This window comes from Gobius niger (assembly GCF_951799975.1).
Source record: "Gobius niger genome assembly, chromosome: 4".
NCBI lineage: Eukaryota > Metazoa > Chordata > Actinopteri > Gobiiformes > Gobiidae > Gobius > Gobius niger.
The window spans coordinates 30,507,641-30,528,538 of NC_136855.1; the positions used below are offsets into that span (position 1 = coordinate 30,507,641).

The window sequence follows — 20,898 nt, forward strand, 5'->3', positions numbered from 1 at the left end:
CAATGTACAACTGAAAATACCCTGCCTGAACCTCACGAATAACCAGGCTAGCTATTTCATCAAGGAACTTCTTCTCCAATGCTAGATTCCAAGACTTTTTACATACGGATTGGCTGCTACAGAGTCCAGATCTTAAAGGAATAGGCCACCGTTTTTAAAGAATGAGAAATATTCTTGCCTTAGCTTAGACGAGTTGATGTGTAACTGTCTGATCTTTACGCGTGCCCTCAGTCACATAAACAGAGCACAGACGCCGCTAGCATGCAGCCTCTTCTCATCTATGGATCCAAACGGAGAGTATACTTGGGTTGTGTACAGGCTCATGTAACCATATTTAAATAGGGAAAACGTGGAAGAGCTTCTTCTAACTTCACCTCTGTTTGGATCCATAGATGAGAAGAGGTGAGGCTATATGCTAACGCCGTCTGTGCTCTGTAAACGTGACTGAGGGCACGCGTAAAGACCAGACAACTACATATCAACTTGTCTAAGCTAAGGTAAGAGCATATCTCAGTACTTAAAAACGGTGGCCTATTCCTTTAACCCCATTAATAATCTTTGGGATGTGCTGGAGAAGGCTTTGCTCAGTGGTCTCATTCTCCCGTCATCAACTTAAGATCTAGGAGAATGATTAATGCCACACTGGATGTTTAGACATTAGAAGCTCATTGAAACAATGAAGCAAATGTGTTCGGTAATCAAAGCTAAAGGCTATGCAAAGACATATAAGACCGCGTGACTTTTTTTGTGGCAAACTTTTATCTCGTCAGGCACTATGTATGAGGTCATGACAAAAGTGATTTAGTGTCTATAAGCAGAAGGGCTAGGTTCAAAAGAAAAGGGTTAGGGTTAGATTTCACGTTCAACATTAGAGCACGGCCTTTTTTTGTGGTGACCTTTTTTGGGGGGGAGTGTATTTGCTTCATCTCTTCAAGAACTATTTCATTTCGTTTGTCTTTCAAGAAGAGTTAGAATGGAAGCCCGACATATTGTCTCTGATCTTCAGAAGCCCCAAAACGAACTCCCAAAATCACAGGAGCTGCACGGGATCGACGTTTCAAGACAACTGCTCTACCACTAAGCCACCGCTGCCGGTTACTTCATCTTACTTCACCAGTGTACTGTAGATCTAAAAGTGGTTGCCCATGAATTACATCATAGTTACACAGTCAAATCATGTTTTACAGCCTGTATCTTGCATGCGCATTGCTAAACCCATAAATTGTCTTTTGTCTATGGGGAGATTTATTATTAACACCAGCTGATCTTGAAAGAGGCCTTCTCCAGCTATGGCCCTCTGTCAGTCTTTTTATCTGTCGGGATTAAAATCTCACAAGCTGTAATCATTTTATCAGCCCGGAGCTCGCCGTGCTGCAGGGCTTGGGCTTGAAGTAAAATCAAATGCTCTTTCGGGTGTGGGTAATGCATCATATTAGGCCCACCACGACAATAGCTTCTCTCATCTTTCCTCCCACAAAAGAAAACACTTGGCATCTCTGATAGATCATGGTCATCTCCGGCACTACAGCGGAGAGAGGCCCGCCCGCTTAAAGTTCAAAGCAAATTGCGTGTTTGAGGTGAAGCAATTTGTCGTGACAATGTATGCGCTGGCAAAGACCGCGCGCAATCTGCGAAACAATATGTTGATCGTCGGAGTTGGCAGCGCAGCAATGCAACTTCTGCTATCAGTGGGATTGTTCAAAGGAATCAAAATTGAAAGTTGGAGAATTAGCTTTGTGAAATTGCTAACCGCTCCACAAAGCACAGTCATAAGCTCTAGCCAACAGAGGGGATTTTTTTTTTCTTTTTTTTTTTGACAGTTAGGGAAAACCCACGGGCAACAATCCATTTAGAGAATAACAACCTCTCCACAAAATTGGTTATTAAAAGTATAATGAAACCATGAGTAAAAAGTAGCCCAAAGCGGAGCTAAAAAACAGAGTCAAATGACCGGCTGCGGTCTGTGGTGTGGAGGGTTTGAAGGTTAATATGTTTATTATGTGCAGTTCAGGGCAGGTCAGCGAGAGCCTGTGATTTCACACGTTACATTAGACTCATTCATAATGTAGGGTTCTAATTGATGGCGCGTACAATATGGCACAGTCTGGATTCAGACTAAAAATGACGTGATAAAATTTTCATTATTGCCAATAATCCCAAATGGTTTATAATTAATCACACAGCGTAGTGCTCATCATCCATAAGATGTACATTTCTGCACTGTAATCTGTCACCAGTGTGTCTTCATAGTATTTCCCCTGAAACTATAAAAGCAATGCTTATAAAGTTGATTAAAAAAGTAATTCAGCACAATCAGCACAATAACATTATTTCAGTCACTTCAATCAGGACCGCATGAGGATGAAAGGTGATTTTATGAACGATATTGCCATTATCCATTAAACTTTCACTATTTTTCCTCCAATTGTGTCAAAACTAGACAAAGTCCAGACCAAAACAAGCCCTGGATGTTGCACATTTTTAAAGTTACCATGGCTTTGTTGGCAAAGATCAGTGACTTTGTGCTATAGCAGTTAAAGCCACACCGCGTAAGATTTCACCCAATAAACAAAATTGAAATACAAGCATTTATTTTATGATCCAGATCCATTATTTGATTATCCACTGCAAAAATAGCATTTTCTCCAAAATGTTACGCAGTGTGCCTTAAAGTAAACTAAGACATAATTGTCCATGTCAATGCCAGATTCACTACACTCAGCTTAGATTCAGCATTTGCTCATGGACAGCACTAAAAAAAGACCAAATGGTGGACCTCGCAACCTCCTCACAGAGATGCCATAACCCAAACCAGTTTTAACATACAACTAATTTGACATTCTATTCTTTATTTTTTTTTTCCAATAAATGCCCTTGCAATGTGACTTTTCTAACTTAAAAACATTGGTGCAAGAAACAAGGACAGTAAGGGACAGGCAAAACACGTCATTATACATAAAACAGACTTTCCTTTCACACAGGGGACGGACACCATGCAACCTCAGTGCTTCCTTCCTCCTGGCAGTCTCATCACTAAACATGAGGATGCACCCAAAAATAAAATAGAAAAAAAAAAAAATCAAAATGAACTGGCCGCGCCACTGCCTGAGCCAATCTAGCAAACCCACTGCTGCAATTACACAAAACCTGTTGAGTGTTGTCCCTGGAATGCGGTCACCAAGTCACTGGAGACTTAATGAAATGCCGAGATGGAGGTAGAGAAATTGCCTGTATAACCTATCCTCAAGGTGTCCTTCTGGTATTTTCCAGAATATAAGTCACACCGACGCTACGATACATCACTGGACAGTCACATGCAGGGAGTGGGATACATATACATATAGTCTCCCTTTTTCTTTACTAGCACTAAACTAAAGTAAAATGTTAATGTGCATCAATATGTTGGATAAATAAGATCGACAAACTTTTAACTATAACTATTTCATAAATCTATGTGAAAAGCCCAACTGCTTACCATTTGTAATTTGTAATGCAAGTGCTCTGTTTAAGGTAATGAGTGCTCAAGATAGCTATGATGTGGCTAATTTGCGCTTATTCCGTGATTATTCATGATCTTAGAACTAACGGCTGGAGCATTGTGAACACTGTACTGAGCAAATCTATAATACAGTATTAACGGAGAACAACATGCATTTGACTTCAACTTTAAGATTTGGGGATTGTGTTGTCACACAGCTCTGTACTTTCAATTGATATCCCATATTCAAGATTTTGCCCCTTAATGTTTGATTTATTGCACACTTTTGATTGCAGAAGTTGTCAATTGGACTTAAAATCTCCTGGATGACTGAGAGCTTGCCTAAACAGATCTGAGGACTGTGTGTTCAGGGACCAACAATACGAGTCATCCAAAGAACCAAACATTTCTTCTTGAAATAGAAGCAGATACCCTTTTAATTTGCAATGAAGGTTCTTGAGTCATCCTCTGTACTCTGTAGTTGAAGTGTGGAACGTTTCGCCTCTCATACAAAAGTCTTCGTCAGTCCCTCAGTCCCTACTCTTGGTAAACATCTTTGTAGTTGTGAGTCTTTGTAGTTCTAAGTCCTTGCGACCTACCTCACACCTGAGTTTCAGTCTGACCGGCCCTAATCTCAGCTGATCACTGTTAATAACCTTCTTATTAATCTGTCCCGGGCTGAGTTGCAGCATCATTAACATGACAGAGCTCTCCAGGCTCGGAGTGAAGGAGATTATTGTACACCTTACAAACTCGCTGACGAAGCCTTTTGGATGAGAGACGAAACGTTCGACACTTCAACTACAGGGTACGGAAGATGACTCAAGAACCTTCATTGAAGATGGACAACCCCTGTATGACTGAGAGACACCCTTTTAATTCGTTTTAAACCTTGTCTTGTCTTTATGCGCTGTCCTGTGGGTGCAGTGTTGTACCTGACAGAGCTGCTGGAAGAGTCGGGGTCCCTGGCTGTTACCGATCCGATCACGGTGTTGATGGGTGCGTCCTCGTTGACCTCCAGCCGGTACATGGGTTTGGAGAACACCGGCGGCTCGTCCGCGTCCACCACCACAATCTTCACCGTGGCTGTGTCTTTGTACGGCATGTCACCGCTCTGGGACGGGCGGACGTTAGTGGCCTCTACTTTCAGAGTGTATGCATGTTTGGTCTCGTAATCCAGCGGCTGTAAGGGGAAAGAAGAGGAAAGCTGTTCAGATAATGCAGCACTATGCTCTTAACAGCGGCAGGACGTTGGTTGCGATGGGGCCAAGGCAATCCCTGAACAAATTAAAAACATGACACAATTATTCTGCGCTTCAGAATGGACATAATGGATTCCGCAGTGCCGCTGATCAGTTTTTTGCGTTCCCGCATCCCTGGTTATATGCAACTATGACTTAAGAGCAACTAAACTGAGCTTGAATCTGGAACAGTCTGAGGAGCGGCGAGCCCACTCACAGCAACGGCAACATGGACAACCTTTAATGTTTCGTTGCCGAGTCGAGTCACGAAGACGTTGCACTAAAATAAGAACGTGACATTATCCATAGCAACGAACTCTCATCAGTGCATATTTAGAGAAACAGCAGCATCTTAAAACATTACAGCGAGTAACTTTGAGAAAGAGCGCTGCAAAGTCACATTTTATTTGATCAACAAATGCTGATAAATCTAATTTGTTGTTGAGCAGCGTGCCATTTTCCAATATCTTTCATCTGAAGAGTGCCCGGATCTGACTTTGAATGCTCTCTGTGACAGCTGATTATTAAAGCTTTCATCCTGGCATCACACGGAGATTACAACTCAAATTAGAGACCTTCTTTTTTTTTCTCCCAAGACTGTCAACAAAAGCTGCAACTTTCCAAAGAAAAATCACAACGTCTAATAGTACACGCTGTCATTCCGAAGCCGACGTGTCTGTGTAATCACTGTTTACAACTCTCGCGCCTCGTAATTCATTCACCCAAGGCTCCGAGTTAATATTTAAAGATAAAGACAAGTTACAATATTAGATGTGGGCCTCCCCAGACTGTCACAATTCCTCGTCGAATCACCTCTGCTCGTTTCATCCTGCCAGAATAATGGGATCAAGTCACTTTCACACTCCATAACCGGGATTTATAGGGAAATCAAAAGTAGGGCCTTGGTGCTCGGGGCGATCGGAGGTGGCTGGGGGAAGAGTGGAGAGCGCCAGAGCAGCGACAGATGAAGGGAAAGGTTAGTGAGGAGAACGAGGAGGTGAGTGGAGGGGTGGAGGGTCCCATTGTGGGGTGCATTAACTGCCAGAGGCCAGAGCAGCGGCTGGGGCCACGCGGCAGACCGTCTGAATCCCATGAAACGTCTTCAAAGCCCACTCTGAGAAATTAGAACACTTCCCTCTCCCCCGCCGTCTCCGCCACCTTCCCTTCGCACTGTCTCACTCTGGGCCGTCTGTGCTGAGAAAGCACACAGGCTGGCCGCGGATAGAGCGAGCGGATTCGACTTTCATGTGGTGGAAGGGAATTGACACTATGGCAAAGTTTAAGACGTATATTTGAAGGAAGAAAAGATGCGAAAGTTCAAATATAGTCATTGAAAAAAGTTATGTTCAAACCGCTATTTTTCAACCAGAGCTCACATGCCACATTCACACAGGCGAGGTGGGTGAATTGTCTCACCCACGGACACACCAACTATAGGCGCCGTTTGTGGGATCAAACCAGCTGAAAACGAATTTGAACCCACTGTACTTTCCAGTTACAAGACAACGCTCTCCTACCTGATCCACTCTGCCAGTTTAGGTGCAAGGCTAACACACGAATCAACAGAGGGTAGATTGGTGCGGAAGGTTAAGTGAGTGCCTTTATGGTTGGAGGGCTTTTAGATCATGTTTAACAAAACTGAGGAGTACTATCATTGTGTCCTCGGGCAAGACACTTAACCCAGATTGTCATCTCTTGTCAAATCATTTACAATTTTTTGTATGTTACAGACACTACTGTAAATGTCAGCCTACTCCTTCTCTGTATTGCTATTGGGCACTATTGGCTCAGTAGAGCTTTCACCCAAATAATCTGTGCATCAAGTCCCTCAGACTGCAGAGATTTTTTTTTTTTTTTTTTTTTTTTTAGGTAAGCGATCTACAACCCTCCCCCTCTCCTCCTGAATTGACCTGAAAGACCCTTCTCATCGCCTGCCCTGGGAAATTTGTCTCATTGGCCCACATGTAATCCTGAGATTATTGCTGAGATCAGCAAAGGGAGGGACTTTAGATAAAATATAATTATTTCATGTTACTTATTTTAAAATGTAGACCCACAAGGTCAATCAGACGGATTCTATTACATTTGTAATACATTTAGACTTACATATTGTCACTTTGATATTGCGTTTAAGCTAGTGTTTAGACGTGGTTTACCAAGTTTCTGAATTTGTCCAATTTACTTCTGCTTTGACCTTTTTTAGACTTGGTTTAGTCCTGATTTGATCTGCATCTTGGCTTGGTGGTACTTTGAAGGTCAAATATTTAATGAGATGGCAGTTGATGTGAAAGGTTTGAGAACTAGGACTGACCCAACCTAATAGGCCCAACCCTGCTTCTGAAATAGACCATAGATTGCAATTCTATGGTAAAGCATGAACTCTTTAAAACTGCATTATTGATATGTTCAAAAATACAATCTGTCAGTGCATCCTTTAGGGGATAATAAGTAACAAAAGTTTGCAAGAAATAACAATACACTAAACTGAATTGAGGCATCATAGAAGTAGTTGAAATGACTTAAAAACTTGTGTTGCAACATCCAGCAATCTAAAAATGTCAGTAATAATATTTGTTAAACCACCATTGGCACCTGATATTGACATGGATAAGCATAACAACATGGAGCATTCTGCCACTGATGCATTGACTAATTGCCGGTGTGTGTCTCATCATTATTGAAGCGGTAATTCCACTTGACAAGGTGTGCAGAGGACTCTTATTTGTTTGCAGCGTCCTAACATGGCGGAGGAAGGTGAGGGGAGGCCACTAACTGTTGATAGCAAATTTAATTACGCTACTTCCACTTGAGTGCTTTGGGGAAGAAAAAAAAAAATGCACTCCAAACATTCATCCCTTCTTGGGCTTTGATTACTTACAATGTCAATTAAATATACATACAATTGTAAATTAATATTACATCTTTTGCCGCGCTGCATCTCTTAAATAATGAATGTTTTTGTATAGAATTTCATGGTGAACCGTAGGAATGATTAATTCAACGAGGGCACACATGAGCTTTGAGTAATCTAGGGACAGCCACTTTGATATGTATTAGTATGCATGATGTAGCGGTGTGCATGCAGCGACTGTTGATTAATATAAGATTCATGAGGAAAAAGCGGAGCCATGCAGTAGCATCCCGGGCTGTTTTCCCTCTCATAGATCAACTGTGGGCTTGAACTGTTTTGTGCTATTAATATATTTAGCATGTGATATACAGTAAAGAGGATTATGGCATTAACCCCTATCATTCCACTTAAATTAAATATGTGCGGTTTTTTTTTTTTACCCCAGTATAATTATTTTGAAGGCATGCCAAATATCAGTAAACCAATCCTATGGCATAATAAGCTGTTTATTAAAGGGCCTGTACTCTTGAGCATTATACCCCCGATTGGTAACACTTTACATTACGGACCGGTAAGTCTGTGGTACTTATAGTGGTAATTACTAGTAATGACAGTGGTACTTACAGTGGTAATTACAGGATAATTACTAGGTTATTATTGTGATACTAAAAGTCATAATTACTAGTCATTAGGGTTAGGGGTTAGGGTGACACACTGTTACCACTGTATCTCTCATAACTAAGAGATACAGTGGTAACCCCTAGTAATGAAGGTCATACTTCTATGTACTTGGGTACTTTAAATGACAGTTTCTAGTAGTTTCAGTGATACATCTATGGTACTTATTGGTAATTCAAGAATACTACAGCAGCAATTCATACGTAGTAAATGTGGTACTTCTACATACAGATGTCATTTCTAGGATTGTGTATATACTATACTATAAAACAACATAAAACAGCATTAGGGAAAAACAAGAAGTACAACCTTCATTACTAAGAGTTACCACTGTATCTAGAAGTCCAACCAGAAGTACCTAGAATTACCACTGTAATTACCACCATAAGTACCATTGAAAGTACCACTGTAAGTACCACCGTAAGTACCACTGTAAGAACCACAATACGTACCTAGAATTAGCAGTGTACACTGCGTTCCAAATTATTATGCAAATGACATTTTTCTAAGATTTTCTAAATCGTCAACTCAAATGAGAGTCAGCATAATTTTTAGGTCTTTAACTGGTAGAGGATCATTTAAATGTGGTGGAAAAATTTCCTAGTGATAACAGTATTTTTTTCAAAAATAAATATAGTAAAAACCTCAAAATCTACTGTTCCAAATTATTATGCAACTCATCGTTTCAATACATTTTAAAGCTTGTAATTAACTGAAAATGGTCATTTGTTGTATTTGTAGCATTAGGAGGTCATATTTACTGAAATCAAAAGCTATTTCAATCAAAAAAATATTAACAGGTCAAGTTATATTTGACCATAGGAGCCCTTGTGTGATAGCAGCTTCAAAATTCTTAAATCCATTAAAATTGTAAGTTTTTGGAGAGTTTCTGCTTGGATTTCTTTGCAGGATGTTAGAATAACCTCCCAGAGCTGCTGTTTGGATGAAAACTGCCTCCCACCCACATAGAAGTTTTTTTTGTTGAGGCTCAGAAGGTTCTCAACAGGGTTGAGGTCAGGAAAGGAGGGGGTCCACATCATGAGTTTCTCTCCTTTTTTGCCCATAGCAGCCAGTGATGCAGAGGTATTCTTTACAGTGTGACATGGTGCGTTGTCATGCATGAAGAGGATCTTGTTCGGGAAAGCACGGCTCTTCTTTTAGTAGCATAGAAGACAGTGGTCAGTCAGAAACTCCACATATTTATCAAAGGTCATTTTCACACCTTCAGGGAGCCTAAAAGGGCCTGAAGGGGCCGACCAGCTCTCTCCTCATGATTCTGGCCCAAAACATGACTCTGCCACCTCTTTACTGACGTCACAGCCTTGTTGGGACATTGTGGTCATTCACCAACCATTCACTACTCCATTGAGTTGACCATCCAGGGCTACACAGCGCTCATCAGTGAACAAGACTGTTTGAAAATGAGTCCTCATGTATTTCTGAGCCACTGCAGCCGTTTCTGTTCATCAGCATTCAATTAACCGTTTAGGGGAGGCCCGGATAGAAGGTTTATGCAAAACTGCAGCCTCTGGAGGGTCCTACACCTTGATGTTTGGGGGACTCCAGAGGCACCAGCAGCTTCAAATACCTGTATGCTGCTTTGTGGCATCTGTTCTCTTAATCTGATGTGTTTGTCTGGCAGAAACCGTCCATATTGTGCCCTTATCGGCACAAAACGGAGTGTACTCTGAATCATCCACAAATCTCTTATCAGTTCGATGATTACACTTAATCTTTCATGAAATATCGAAGGTGTTCATACCTAGACCAAGGCATTCAACTATTTCACGCTTTTCATCAACAGAAAGTCCCTTTTTCTTTCCCATAATGCCTGAAAATGATGATCTGCATAATAAAGTGGAACACCCTTTTTCAGTAGTTTTTCCCTTAACTGGGCTTAACAAGACAACTAATCATCCCAGGTCTCTGAGATTAATGTCAGTGATTCATAGAGCCCCAAGACACGATACCATCCATGAGTTTCATTATTATTATTTTTTTTTTTACCTTTTTGACACAAAAATCCAATTTGCATAATAATTTGGAACGCAGTGTAAATGCCACTATAAGAACCACTGTAATTACCGCTGTACGTACCGTAATGTAAATTGTTACCAAACTATTCTATAAGTATCACTCAAAGGACAAAGGAAGATGTAAAACATGCTTATAAACTCATCTCTGTGAAGAATTGGAATGTCCATAACGTGTTGGGAACGTTTTGACCGCAAATAACTTCAGCTAGACTCCTTTTGTCATGATTTGAAAATCCAGGTTTAGCCTATCAAGGATCTTTCCTTATCTTATAAGTCTATTCTCTGTGGAAAACTTCAAATCAGTACCTGGGGACCTGGTATGGGCAAACTTTTTGATGCAAGGGCCACCTAGGGTTTTTGAACTTCCCTGAAGGGTCGGATCAGTTGTGGTTTGGGGCGCTTAAAGCACGTGCAACCTTCAAACAGGCTGTAATTCTTTATGTCAGTGAAAACAGAGGTGTTGTTCACCCTTTTTACCAAGACACATAGGGCTTGATCTTGTTTTGCTGGATTGATATGCAGGCCACATTTGGCCTTGGTTTTTACATAATTCAAAAAAGCTTCGAGCTAGTATTACTTGCTGTGTAGTGAAGGCATTTTGAACCTTGAAATAATCAGACAATACGCTCTACAGATGCAATTCCAATTCCAGCAGCAGGGTATGGATGTGTGATGTCATAGCACAGCAACAGCATGACAAGAGAGTCATAATGGGTGGCAAGTCTACAATCTTACCAGTACAGAATGCTAAGGGTTCTGTTTAGCATGTGAATATCCTCTATAGAACTTGATATCCTTAAATCTCAGGAGGTGAAGACTATTCTACTAACTTCTGATATGAGAGTGTATTTCGGATCAGCATGTCCACCACCTGCTCCCCGAGCGTCTTGTCTCTCCCATCGTGTCCGTCATGTCCAAGCCACAATCCCGCGGGGTCATTGTTCGACCCCTCTCCCGCTCTGCAGCACATCAGTATGTACACAGAGGCCATTTAGAGACTTCAAAGTTCAGCGCCGGCTTCGGGGGTGAAAAGCTCAGCACCGCGCTAACATCCCTCGACAGGGCTGGGGGCTGCCAGATAAAACGCTTAGAGCCCAAACACTACACAATCCCTGCCCCTCTCTGCGCTTCTCCAGCCACACTTAGATCAATACGTTCTAACCTTGCTGCGAAGGATCTTTAATAATTTGGATTCCATGTCAGGTGGTGGTTTATAGACGCAAACAACAACCCTAATTTAACCATATCTCTCTATCTAACCTTATTTGAACCTAACCATATTCATAACTAAAACGCTAACTAAACTGTGTACTAACATAATCATAATTTCAACTCTCGCACATCTTTGCCTGTTTAAAAGCTGCTGCTGTTTCATAGCTTGACTGACTTGACTTACTGCACTTTTCAGTAAAGGTCCTTGTGCCCTCTGGATACACATACTGTATTATGGCAACGAAAGCCTTCAGGTATTTGATGCAATTTAATGTTTTTCTTATGTTTTTATGTAAAGCTCTTTGGTCTGCCAAGTGTTGTTGTAAAGTGGTCTAGAAAAAAACTTTGATGATTCGATTGATTTTCCAGACACATACATTATTTATAAAAGATTCTATGTCATGCTTTCTTTAGACTTTGCAAACTAATTTATATTACCTTTTTGTACTAACCGTTGAGTGTGGAAGGGAGAATGTTCTGAATCTGAAAGTTGCACTATTGACTCTTCTACGCCTACTGATGGTTGATGCTCTCAGTACAGTAAACTACTGAATCTGTAAGACTCATACTATAATATCAATTGCATGTCAGGGGCTGGGGGCCCTTTACAGCCGTACTCAACTGTGGATGAGGACAGGGTGTGTCCGGGGACACGAGCTGAGCTGAAGAGTCCTTGCTTTATTCTGCGGTCGCTGTGTAAAACATTGGAAAGCAGCACTGACTTTGGTCTATTTGAGAAAGCGGCGTCTGGAGGGATGTAAAACACAAGGCTGGGAGCTTTACAGCAAATTGTTTTCTAGTCATAGCAGATTGAAAACATTCCCTTTCATCTCATAATACTGGGTTTGAGTCGATACCTCGCTTTACCCCTTCGCTGTTCTGTTAACATGCTCAATTTGCTATTAATCATTTTACAGGACTCGAGGCATTGGTTTATGCCTCCGCTGTAAAACTGATGTGCAAATATATCAGGGGATGAAGTACCAGGATGTAATAGATTGATTACAGATGCACTAATATGCTGCCTGTATTTTGATGGTAAGAGGAGAGTTTTGTTTAGTAATTCACAGATCTCATTGTGTTTTGTCATGAGAATTATCACAGTTTGGACTTTATTTGCTGTGACCATTCAGAATGTCCATCTGAAATCTAGCTTGATGCCCATTGAAGACAACACAGCTTTTAAAATAGAGTAAATTGGATACACAACATGAGGAAGGCTATACTCTGCACCAGACGGTCAGGCGATGGAGGGCGGCAAAAGCCAAGCAGCCTTTGGAAAAAATTATCCATTTGCAGAGGTCACCTGAAAGACTAACATTTTCTTTGTCAACACTCTGAGATCGTCTGCCTCTGTGTTTGGTTTGTTTTGGCATCTGGGCAAATTGCATGGCCTCAGATCGCCTTAGCGCTCGCGCACTCCACCTCCCGCGCACTTCATTGTTCACATTTTGACAAAGTCGCGCCGCGCGTCCTTGGGGTAATGTCATTTTACATCACAACACGACGCTGTTCGTGCCTTTGAGTGATGTATAGCTTTTCTGTCCTGACACTGAGCTGAACCATGACTCAAGAGTGGAGAACAGCCATCCATCAATCCACAGTGTGATTCAATATATGCAAACATCTATAGACTCATATGGAATACATGCATACATAAACACTTGCATGCTTGGGTGTGTTTGTTACAGTTTGTTCAAATATCACTCACGTCTCACAGGGCTGTCCTTGAGAATGAGAGGTATAGCCTGGGCCAGATTGGAGGGCACGCCGTTATAAAGCACTGTGATGTGCAAATGTGTATATTGAGCATCCTCTGATGTACAGAGGATAGAAAGGGTCAAGTGGAGCGACTAACTGTTTGCAAGCAAAGCACCAGACAAGATAAGTTGGATATTTGCATATTATGTAGTAGCAATTCTGGATGACTCAGTGTGCATTGGGGAAAGGAGAAGCGCTATGTCGAGCAAAACAAACAAAAACGCAAAACCAGCACAAAGGGCGTTTGATTTATCAAAAAGGTAAACTAGATAAACTAACTTCAGTCACTTTATTGTCTACCATGCACAATGATAGCCAAATCTGGCACATTCTATTATATGTATGCATCTTCTAATTTGGATTACAAAACAATTGAAACAAAAACAAAAAAACAAGTGGTGTAAGTTTGAGATGTAAACGTTCATCAGTGCCATGATTTTTTTTTTAAATTATAATTTATGTGGGTTGTATTGTTTGTTAAAGGCCTCCATGCCTCACATTCTTTTCTTTCTGTAGGGTAACATTATTTTTGCCCCATAAAGTATATCGCTAAAGTAGTAATTTGCGGAAAAAAAATCTGCTTGGTGCATAAAGTTTGCGTAATTTCGTCACATTCTGACAAAATGGGTAAACAATTATAGTGCCTTTAGTTTACTCTGAGAGTGTATATGAATGAACATGCAGTACACATGTATGTACAGTGGGGAAAAAAAGTATTTGGCCAAAATCCAATACAATGTCTATGTGAAACTGACCAAATACTTTTTTTCCCCACTGTAAACACACCAGGCTTATAGTTATATCACAGCGTCATTCATACACTAGTGTACATAGACACAGGAGACTAGACAGGTAAGGTCTCTTGCCCACAGACAGTGTCCACTAAGCCGGCTTATAGGGAGCTGACATGAAATCATATTTGGATTGCAGGGCAAACAAAAAATTGTTTGCTTTGTTTTTTGTATCCAACTGGAGAACAAAACTAAGCCAGTGAAAGAAGAAATAATCAAAATCAATGAATGAATATGAATGCTTCGCTAAACAGGAGGACCTTATTTGAACCCGAGTTTCCAAATAGTGTTTTCTACAGAAGAATCCTAATTTGTATCGTTCACGTTAAAGCATTGCGGTATGTAAGTTTAGTCGAATGAGCAATCACAATATCACACTCTACGAAAGAAGTTCAGTGATGAAATTGATCTTTTGAGCACTTTTCACATTACACTGCTCCATTATGCACTAATGTGTTTGGCTGTAGATGAGTTCCTATTCACTTTGTGACAGAAGTGTAGCTGGTGCGTTTCCTGAGGCCTGTGCACCTGGGGAATTATCTCCATGAACCCATTCAGAACGCTTTCTTCCTCTTTGCTTAAAAATTACTGCCAACGTACCCTTGAGCAAACCAATTAACCAACAACTGCTCCTGTGAAGTGGCTTTGGGGAAACTCGAACAAAGCAAGATGGAAATGCGAAAGAATGAGAGAGAACTAGAGGCGACTGGAGACCTGGTCCATCTGCTCAAACGGTGATGAAAATGTAGCTGTCTGTGGATCGGAGCATCGGCACTGAGAGATGAGACCATTTACAACCTGCTTTATGTCTTTCGCTGAGCGCACTACGCAAACTCAGAGAATCTATTAACTCGAATTATAGCTTATATTTACTGTTCGCAATCAGAAGTCGAAGCTTTAAAGCCAAGGCTGTACTATTTAAATAAGCATCCAGTGCATACTCGATGTATTTGGTTTATTCTTTCATATAGTGCTTCTATTTTATCCAGTATTATGAAGCCTGTCTCACCTAATAAATAGCGATCATGGCCAGTGAACTCCATGCCGTTAACTGTACTTTATCACTCCACTGGCATATAGTCAATGTTGTAGATCCCATTGCATTCCAGTAAAGTGTTCAATGTGGGTCTGTGAATCAATAGTTACATTAAATCATATTATAAACAATTGAATCTGCTTTAAAAAACCTAGGGTTAGCTCTTGCCAGTTTGGAGCCAAAGGCAAGATCGGGCTTTGGCGGCCCCCTAACCCATCTGCCCTCCAATTTCCCCCAACGCTATGTGGTGGTATAACTTTCAAGGTTCGTTTAGTCAGACACTAGGATTAGAGATGTTGAAATCTTTTACCTTCACATGTTTCAGCCGCCATCTGCAGGCCGTCCTCAGAAGTATGGGCCTGCAGATGGCGGCTTCAACGTCTCTAATCATAATGTGTCTGACGAAATTAACCTTGAAAGTTATACTACACAATGACACAATGAACGCTACTAAGACTATGTGGTGGTAACGGGGTGAGAGATGGGAGGAACAAGGTCATTTTGGGATCTTCAGTTCGAGCAGTAAAATCACTGTCCTGTACATTGAACTGTACTGCTCAAATAAATGAAGCAATGAATAACCCTCCCCCCAGTAAATGGCACCCTCAGCAATCATGTTCGTCGCCTACGCCCATTACCCTGAGTCAGTCTTCAAAAAATGTTTCAATCACTTGTTCCAGGAAGGAATGTGAAATTTGTCATTGAATAATCTTTTGAAAAACACGGTAGCAGAAACTGGCATAGTAGCTTGTTTTTTCTTTGTTTTTTCTTTCAAATCTTACCTTCCTGAGCCGTAAAATCCCCTCTTGCGTCTGAGCGTCCGTGACGATCTCAAACATGCCCAGTCCGTCCCCGTCGATGATGTTGTAGGTGGATTTGGCGTTCTCACCGATGTCTCTGTCGTTCGCCTTGACTTTGTCTCCAGTCTTCCCCAACGGGAGGTCCTCCGCAATCACAAACTCGTATAAGCCTGCGAGAGACACATCGTTCTTACTTTGTCTGCAGCCATCACGAGGCGAGAAATGCACTTCTAAATGGTGTGTTTGACGCGCTGTGAAATAATATTTACCTCTCTAAATGAGAACAAATCGAGTTTCATTCTTTGGGTAATTGGTTCTATTCTTCAATCAAAAGGTTGCGTTCATCTGAAATCATAACACTCCAAAGAGCCCCAGATGAATACTGAAATGGAGGGCTGCTTTAGAACTGTTATATTCCACGTGTTTTGACTTTATTTTAGCTTAATATTGCTGTAATTGCACGGCCTATCTACATGAAACACCCTAGTACCAACCAGTTTGGGCCAATTTGCTGTCTTACTATCACTTTTCAATTACTGCACTTACTCAATGTTTCTCCATTGATTTAAATTGGAAATTACTACCTCGAGGGTTATTTTCTCTAAATGAATATTTTTCAGAATGTGGCAACATTATAGACAATTAACCCCAGATTTTCCGGACTTGCTGCTCACTATAGTTTTTTTCAATCAACAGTATGAAACATTTACCCTTTATAGGGCACTTTACATGATGCTGCACATCAGTAAGGTAAAGAAGCATGTAGTTCTCACTCAGCCAATCAGAAGAGCTCACCCTACATCACAGATCCCACCTGTGTGGCCAATCAGCAGAGACCGATCGCGCTCTAAACTTCCTGTTTTCTCTGAAGTCTGAAAAAGACCCAAGTCTGGCTAAATTCATGATACATTTCTTCATATAACTTGTAAACTAATCATGGTAAGTTGATGAATCTCACACATTTTATGGGTGTATAATTGTGCTATGTGAGGATATATGTGTTGGTTTTGGAGGACGCAGTGAAATGAGTTAAATTACAGCATGAAAAAGGCAGGCACCATATTTGATCATACGCCCTGTTCACTTAAAGCAGTACTAAGTAACTCTTCCCCCTAGAGGCCATAAGCGCAACTGCAGGTGTAGTAGCAAGTTACGATTTTTTAACTTATTAATTGTCTTGGAGAGAGACCAGAGACACCAGGGGGAGATGAAAGACCCTCCAATCATCCCATAAACACTTGTATTACCCCCACAGGGACTACGAAAAGGATTTATTAAGGTAAACACGTTACTTAGTACTGCTTTAAACCTAAAGTTAATTAGTTTTGTCCATATTTGGACATGCCCATTGCTTCAATTATTCACACTTACAGTAGTTTCTTGACAAAAGAACCAATAAACCTTAGGACTATGTTGTTATGTAGGTGACTGACCCCGCCCACTGCACGCAAAGCACAATCACATTACAAAAGCTCTTGCCTATGACTGGTGTGATTATTCAAACATCAATATAACAAAACATAACACCTCCATACCAGCACCCACGAGACCTGAAGTACTTTTTGTATATACAGTAAAAATAAACATGTCCCTCAATAACACTCATAAGTTGAAAGTATTTCAATGAATGCCCTATAAAGGTTTAAGGATGACGACCGTGCATTTCTTTCAAATACCATTCTTCACCCATATTTGTCCCCTCTCCTCCATCGTGTTGTTGTCACGTCAACCAAACCTATGGGTTTCATACTCCAACTTACTTCTGGAGAACTTTGGCGGGTTGTCATTGATGTCGGTGAGGGTGACGGTGACGGTGGTGGTCCCGGACAGGCCGCCCATGTGTCCCCCCATGTCCTTGGCCTGGATCACCACGAGGTACTCCTCTCTCATCTCCCGGTCCATCTCGTGGAGGGCAATCTTTATGGTCGCTGGGGGGAGCAGGAAACAGTTCGTAACACATTAATGCAATTATAAACATGACTGATAGACTCTGCGTAGATGCTTAATGGTGCGCATGCAAATAAGAGGCACAGGCGAGCGCGCAGTACTCTGTAACCTTCATGGCCACCTTCCTCGCGCTGGTTTTATTTTCGATTGCAACAAGGATCCCATACAAAGCAGAGATGAAGTATGCTCTGCCGATTCCAAACCACAGCACCACAAGGTTTACTGTTTCTGACTTGACTTGTGGTAAAGACAAAGTGTGTGTATGCCTTTAGAAGTGATATAATTCATCCATTTGGTTCATCACAATTCAGCAATTTCTGATTATCTTCATTCAAAGTAGTTGAGCCCGGTGTATATGTTTTTTGTTTAGCTTTATAAGATAACGTCACGGCTTTATTATGAATTATTAGTTAGTTTTCTCTCCATAGATTGTTGTCTGGTTTGGTCTGACCTTGATAGATGTATTTCTCTAGTTTTGTTTTACTATTTGCTACACTCCATAGAAAGCAGAAGTAAAGAATCTCTCACTGTTTCCAATTCAGAAAACCCATATCCGTCCTGTACAGAGATTGTAGGTCTCCACAACTGAGACGTGGTAGAAATCAGCTGTGTTTGTTTCCCGACGCACTGTTCCGCCAGCCCCGAAAGTCATTTGTATTCTGATTGAGTGTGAATTATGCTGTCTGTCTTGTATAATCTTGAATATTGTATGCAGAACGGACCTTATTGACTCTGCCATGGCTCTGCATATCAAAAAGGCTCAGCGGCAGCATATAGGGATAATCCACTCAGGAAACAGAGGCCCGCAGGATCATCAAATGAATATAAAACCCCTCATAAAAGGCAGGCTTTGGCATGACACCCCGCCTTGGTCCTGAGCCGCCGCCGCAGACAATGGGAATACGCGGGGCTGTGATGAAAAGCATAGGAGGGGTTAGCATGCTGTCTCGCTGCGCTCTTGCTTATTCCTGAAGCGTTATTTTCCCTCAGAGATGTAGCACAATTTCAGGGTCACTGCAGTGTTTGAAGGTCATGTGCCGAGCCGACGAGGTGCACAAACAAAGAATGCAAAACACATGATCTCGTAACTTAACCTTATTACTGATACCAAGACTGGCAGGCGGGATGTAAACAGCACTGCCTTGACATGGAAAGATACATGTATAGATTCCAGCATGGGTCTGAATAGCTGTTTTTGCCCTCATTATTGTATAAGCCCTTGCACATTTCTACATATATGTAACACAGCGATCAACAGAATATGTATTGTACAGGCTTATTGGTAATAACATCCTCACAACAGATGATTGAGAAGCCTATGGGGAAATTTACACACTGTCAAAAGTTTGGAAACCCTTTTTTACGCGTTGTTTTTTCTTTTATTTCATAACTATTTACATTGTAGATTCTCACTGAAGACATTGAAATATGAATGAACACATGTAGAATTATGTTTTAAACAAAAAGTGCTGAAAAAGATTCTTCCTTTAGCTTTTATTTCTACTTTGCACATTTTTTTCCCCCCAATGGGCTTCATGATGTCGTCACCAGAAATAGTTTTGACTCCACAGGACTGGAGTGAAAACCGTTTCAGGTGATGACCTTAAAGGCACACTGCGCCACATTTTGGACTGTACTGTTGCCATCAACACAAAACAGGCTCTCAATGACCAGCTTGACACAGAAAATGCTATTTTTGCAGTGGATAATCAAAGAATGGATCTGGATGAGGGCCTAACCTGTTCAACTCTCAATTCTACTGACTTTAGTTGACATCTCCATGGAGACGAGCTGGAGACGTACCCACTCCTGGTTAAGTTATAGTCATCTTTTAGCAGAGGCGAGCCGCTCATCGCAAAAGCACATGTTTGTTTGAGGTATTTTTCAATGGTGAAAATATCTATCATAAAGTAAATGCTTGTATTTCAATTTTGTTTATTGGGTGAAATCTTACACGGTGTGGCTTTAAGGAGCTCATTGAGAAAATGCAAAGAATAAATGTAATTGGCAAGTTGCCTTGCCAAACTTTCTCCAGAAACACAAAAGTATTATAACAAGGGCTGAACAATTTTGGTATAAGAAAAGCTGCATAAAATACTGCATGTTCAAAGATGCAATCCTTCCCATGAATAAAACATGAAGGCTGAAATATATGACCTGCTAAACCAGGGGTTTCGAACTCATTTGGGTCGTGGGCCGAAATCCAGCTACCATGCCAGGTCGCGGGCCGCATATAAAAGCGATAAATATGAGCCAGCATGTTTATAATGTAAACAAGAAAACACTATTGAGAGAACAATTTTCCAATAAATGAATTATATTGAGCTGTGATTTTAAAATAGTGCTGATTTGGTCAAAAGCCCGGGACTGTAATAATATGGTTTACACTTATTGTGTATTGCGCTTTACAAGCCTATGTCACAAGTTTCTCAAAGTACACTGTTGTCATTGTTCATTGATTCCACACTCGTGGTGTTAAGCTACTACTGTTGCAGCCACAACCACCCTGGGGCAGACTGTCAATTTACCACTTGGCTATAATGTGTTGTTTATATCCTGATCTCTTATTATGCCAGTGCCCTCTGCTGGACACATGTGGAATTGTTACTTTTTCTTAAACTTAAGATGCCCCCTAGTGGCTGGAATGAGCATTCTGGTTATTTCCTTCAAAATTCATAACTCTGCACAGGAATGGGCAAGAGACTTTTTGACATACTCAGGAATTTATGCTCTACAAGTCGGGGGCCGGATTAAATCTTCAGCTTGACATGTCTGGGGTAAACCAATGTAAGAATCCGAGACATTTAAGAATATGTTGACATGGGTCTAAACTATAAGGTTAAAAGGTTATATACACTATTAATCTATTTTGGAGACAAACATATGTTTTCTTTCCACATTTTCTAATCAAAATAACTGCATGGTTTTCCATTTACAAATTGCAACTATGAGTGCAGCTTTGATTTGATTGTGACCAGCTAGCACACTCTTAAAGAATTAAATACTAAGATCATTTTCTGTCTAACTTTTATGAATTTAATAATGACTCTCGAGTGGTCCACATCTT

The 20,898-nt window shown here is 41.0% G+C and overlaps 1 protein-coding gene across 2 annotated transcripts in view; it reads right to left on the reverse strand.

The window, feature by feature from the left end:
* The window catches only part of cdh8 (cadherin 8), a 166,931-nt gene that overhangs the window by 23,625 nt on the left and 122,408 nt on the right, over positions 1-20,898 (reverse strand). For both annotated transcript variants that reach the window (XM_079554696.1, XM_079554695.1), the window contains exons 5-7: positions 17,645-17,812; positions 15,867-16,054; positions 4,414-4,661 (exon numbers count right to left, since the gene is read on the reverse strand). In XM_079554696.1, the coding sequence (XP_079410822.1) occupies positions 4,414-4,661; positions 15,867-16,054; positions 17,645-17,812 (604 nt within the window). The remainder of the gene's footprint in view (positions 1-4,413; positions 4,662-15,866; positions 16,055-17,644; positions 17,813-20,898) is intronic.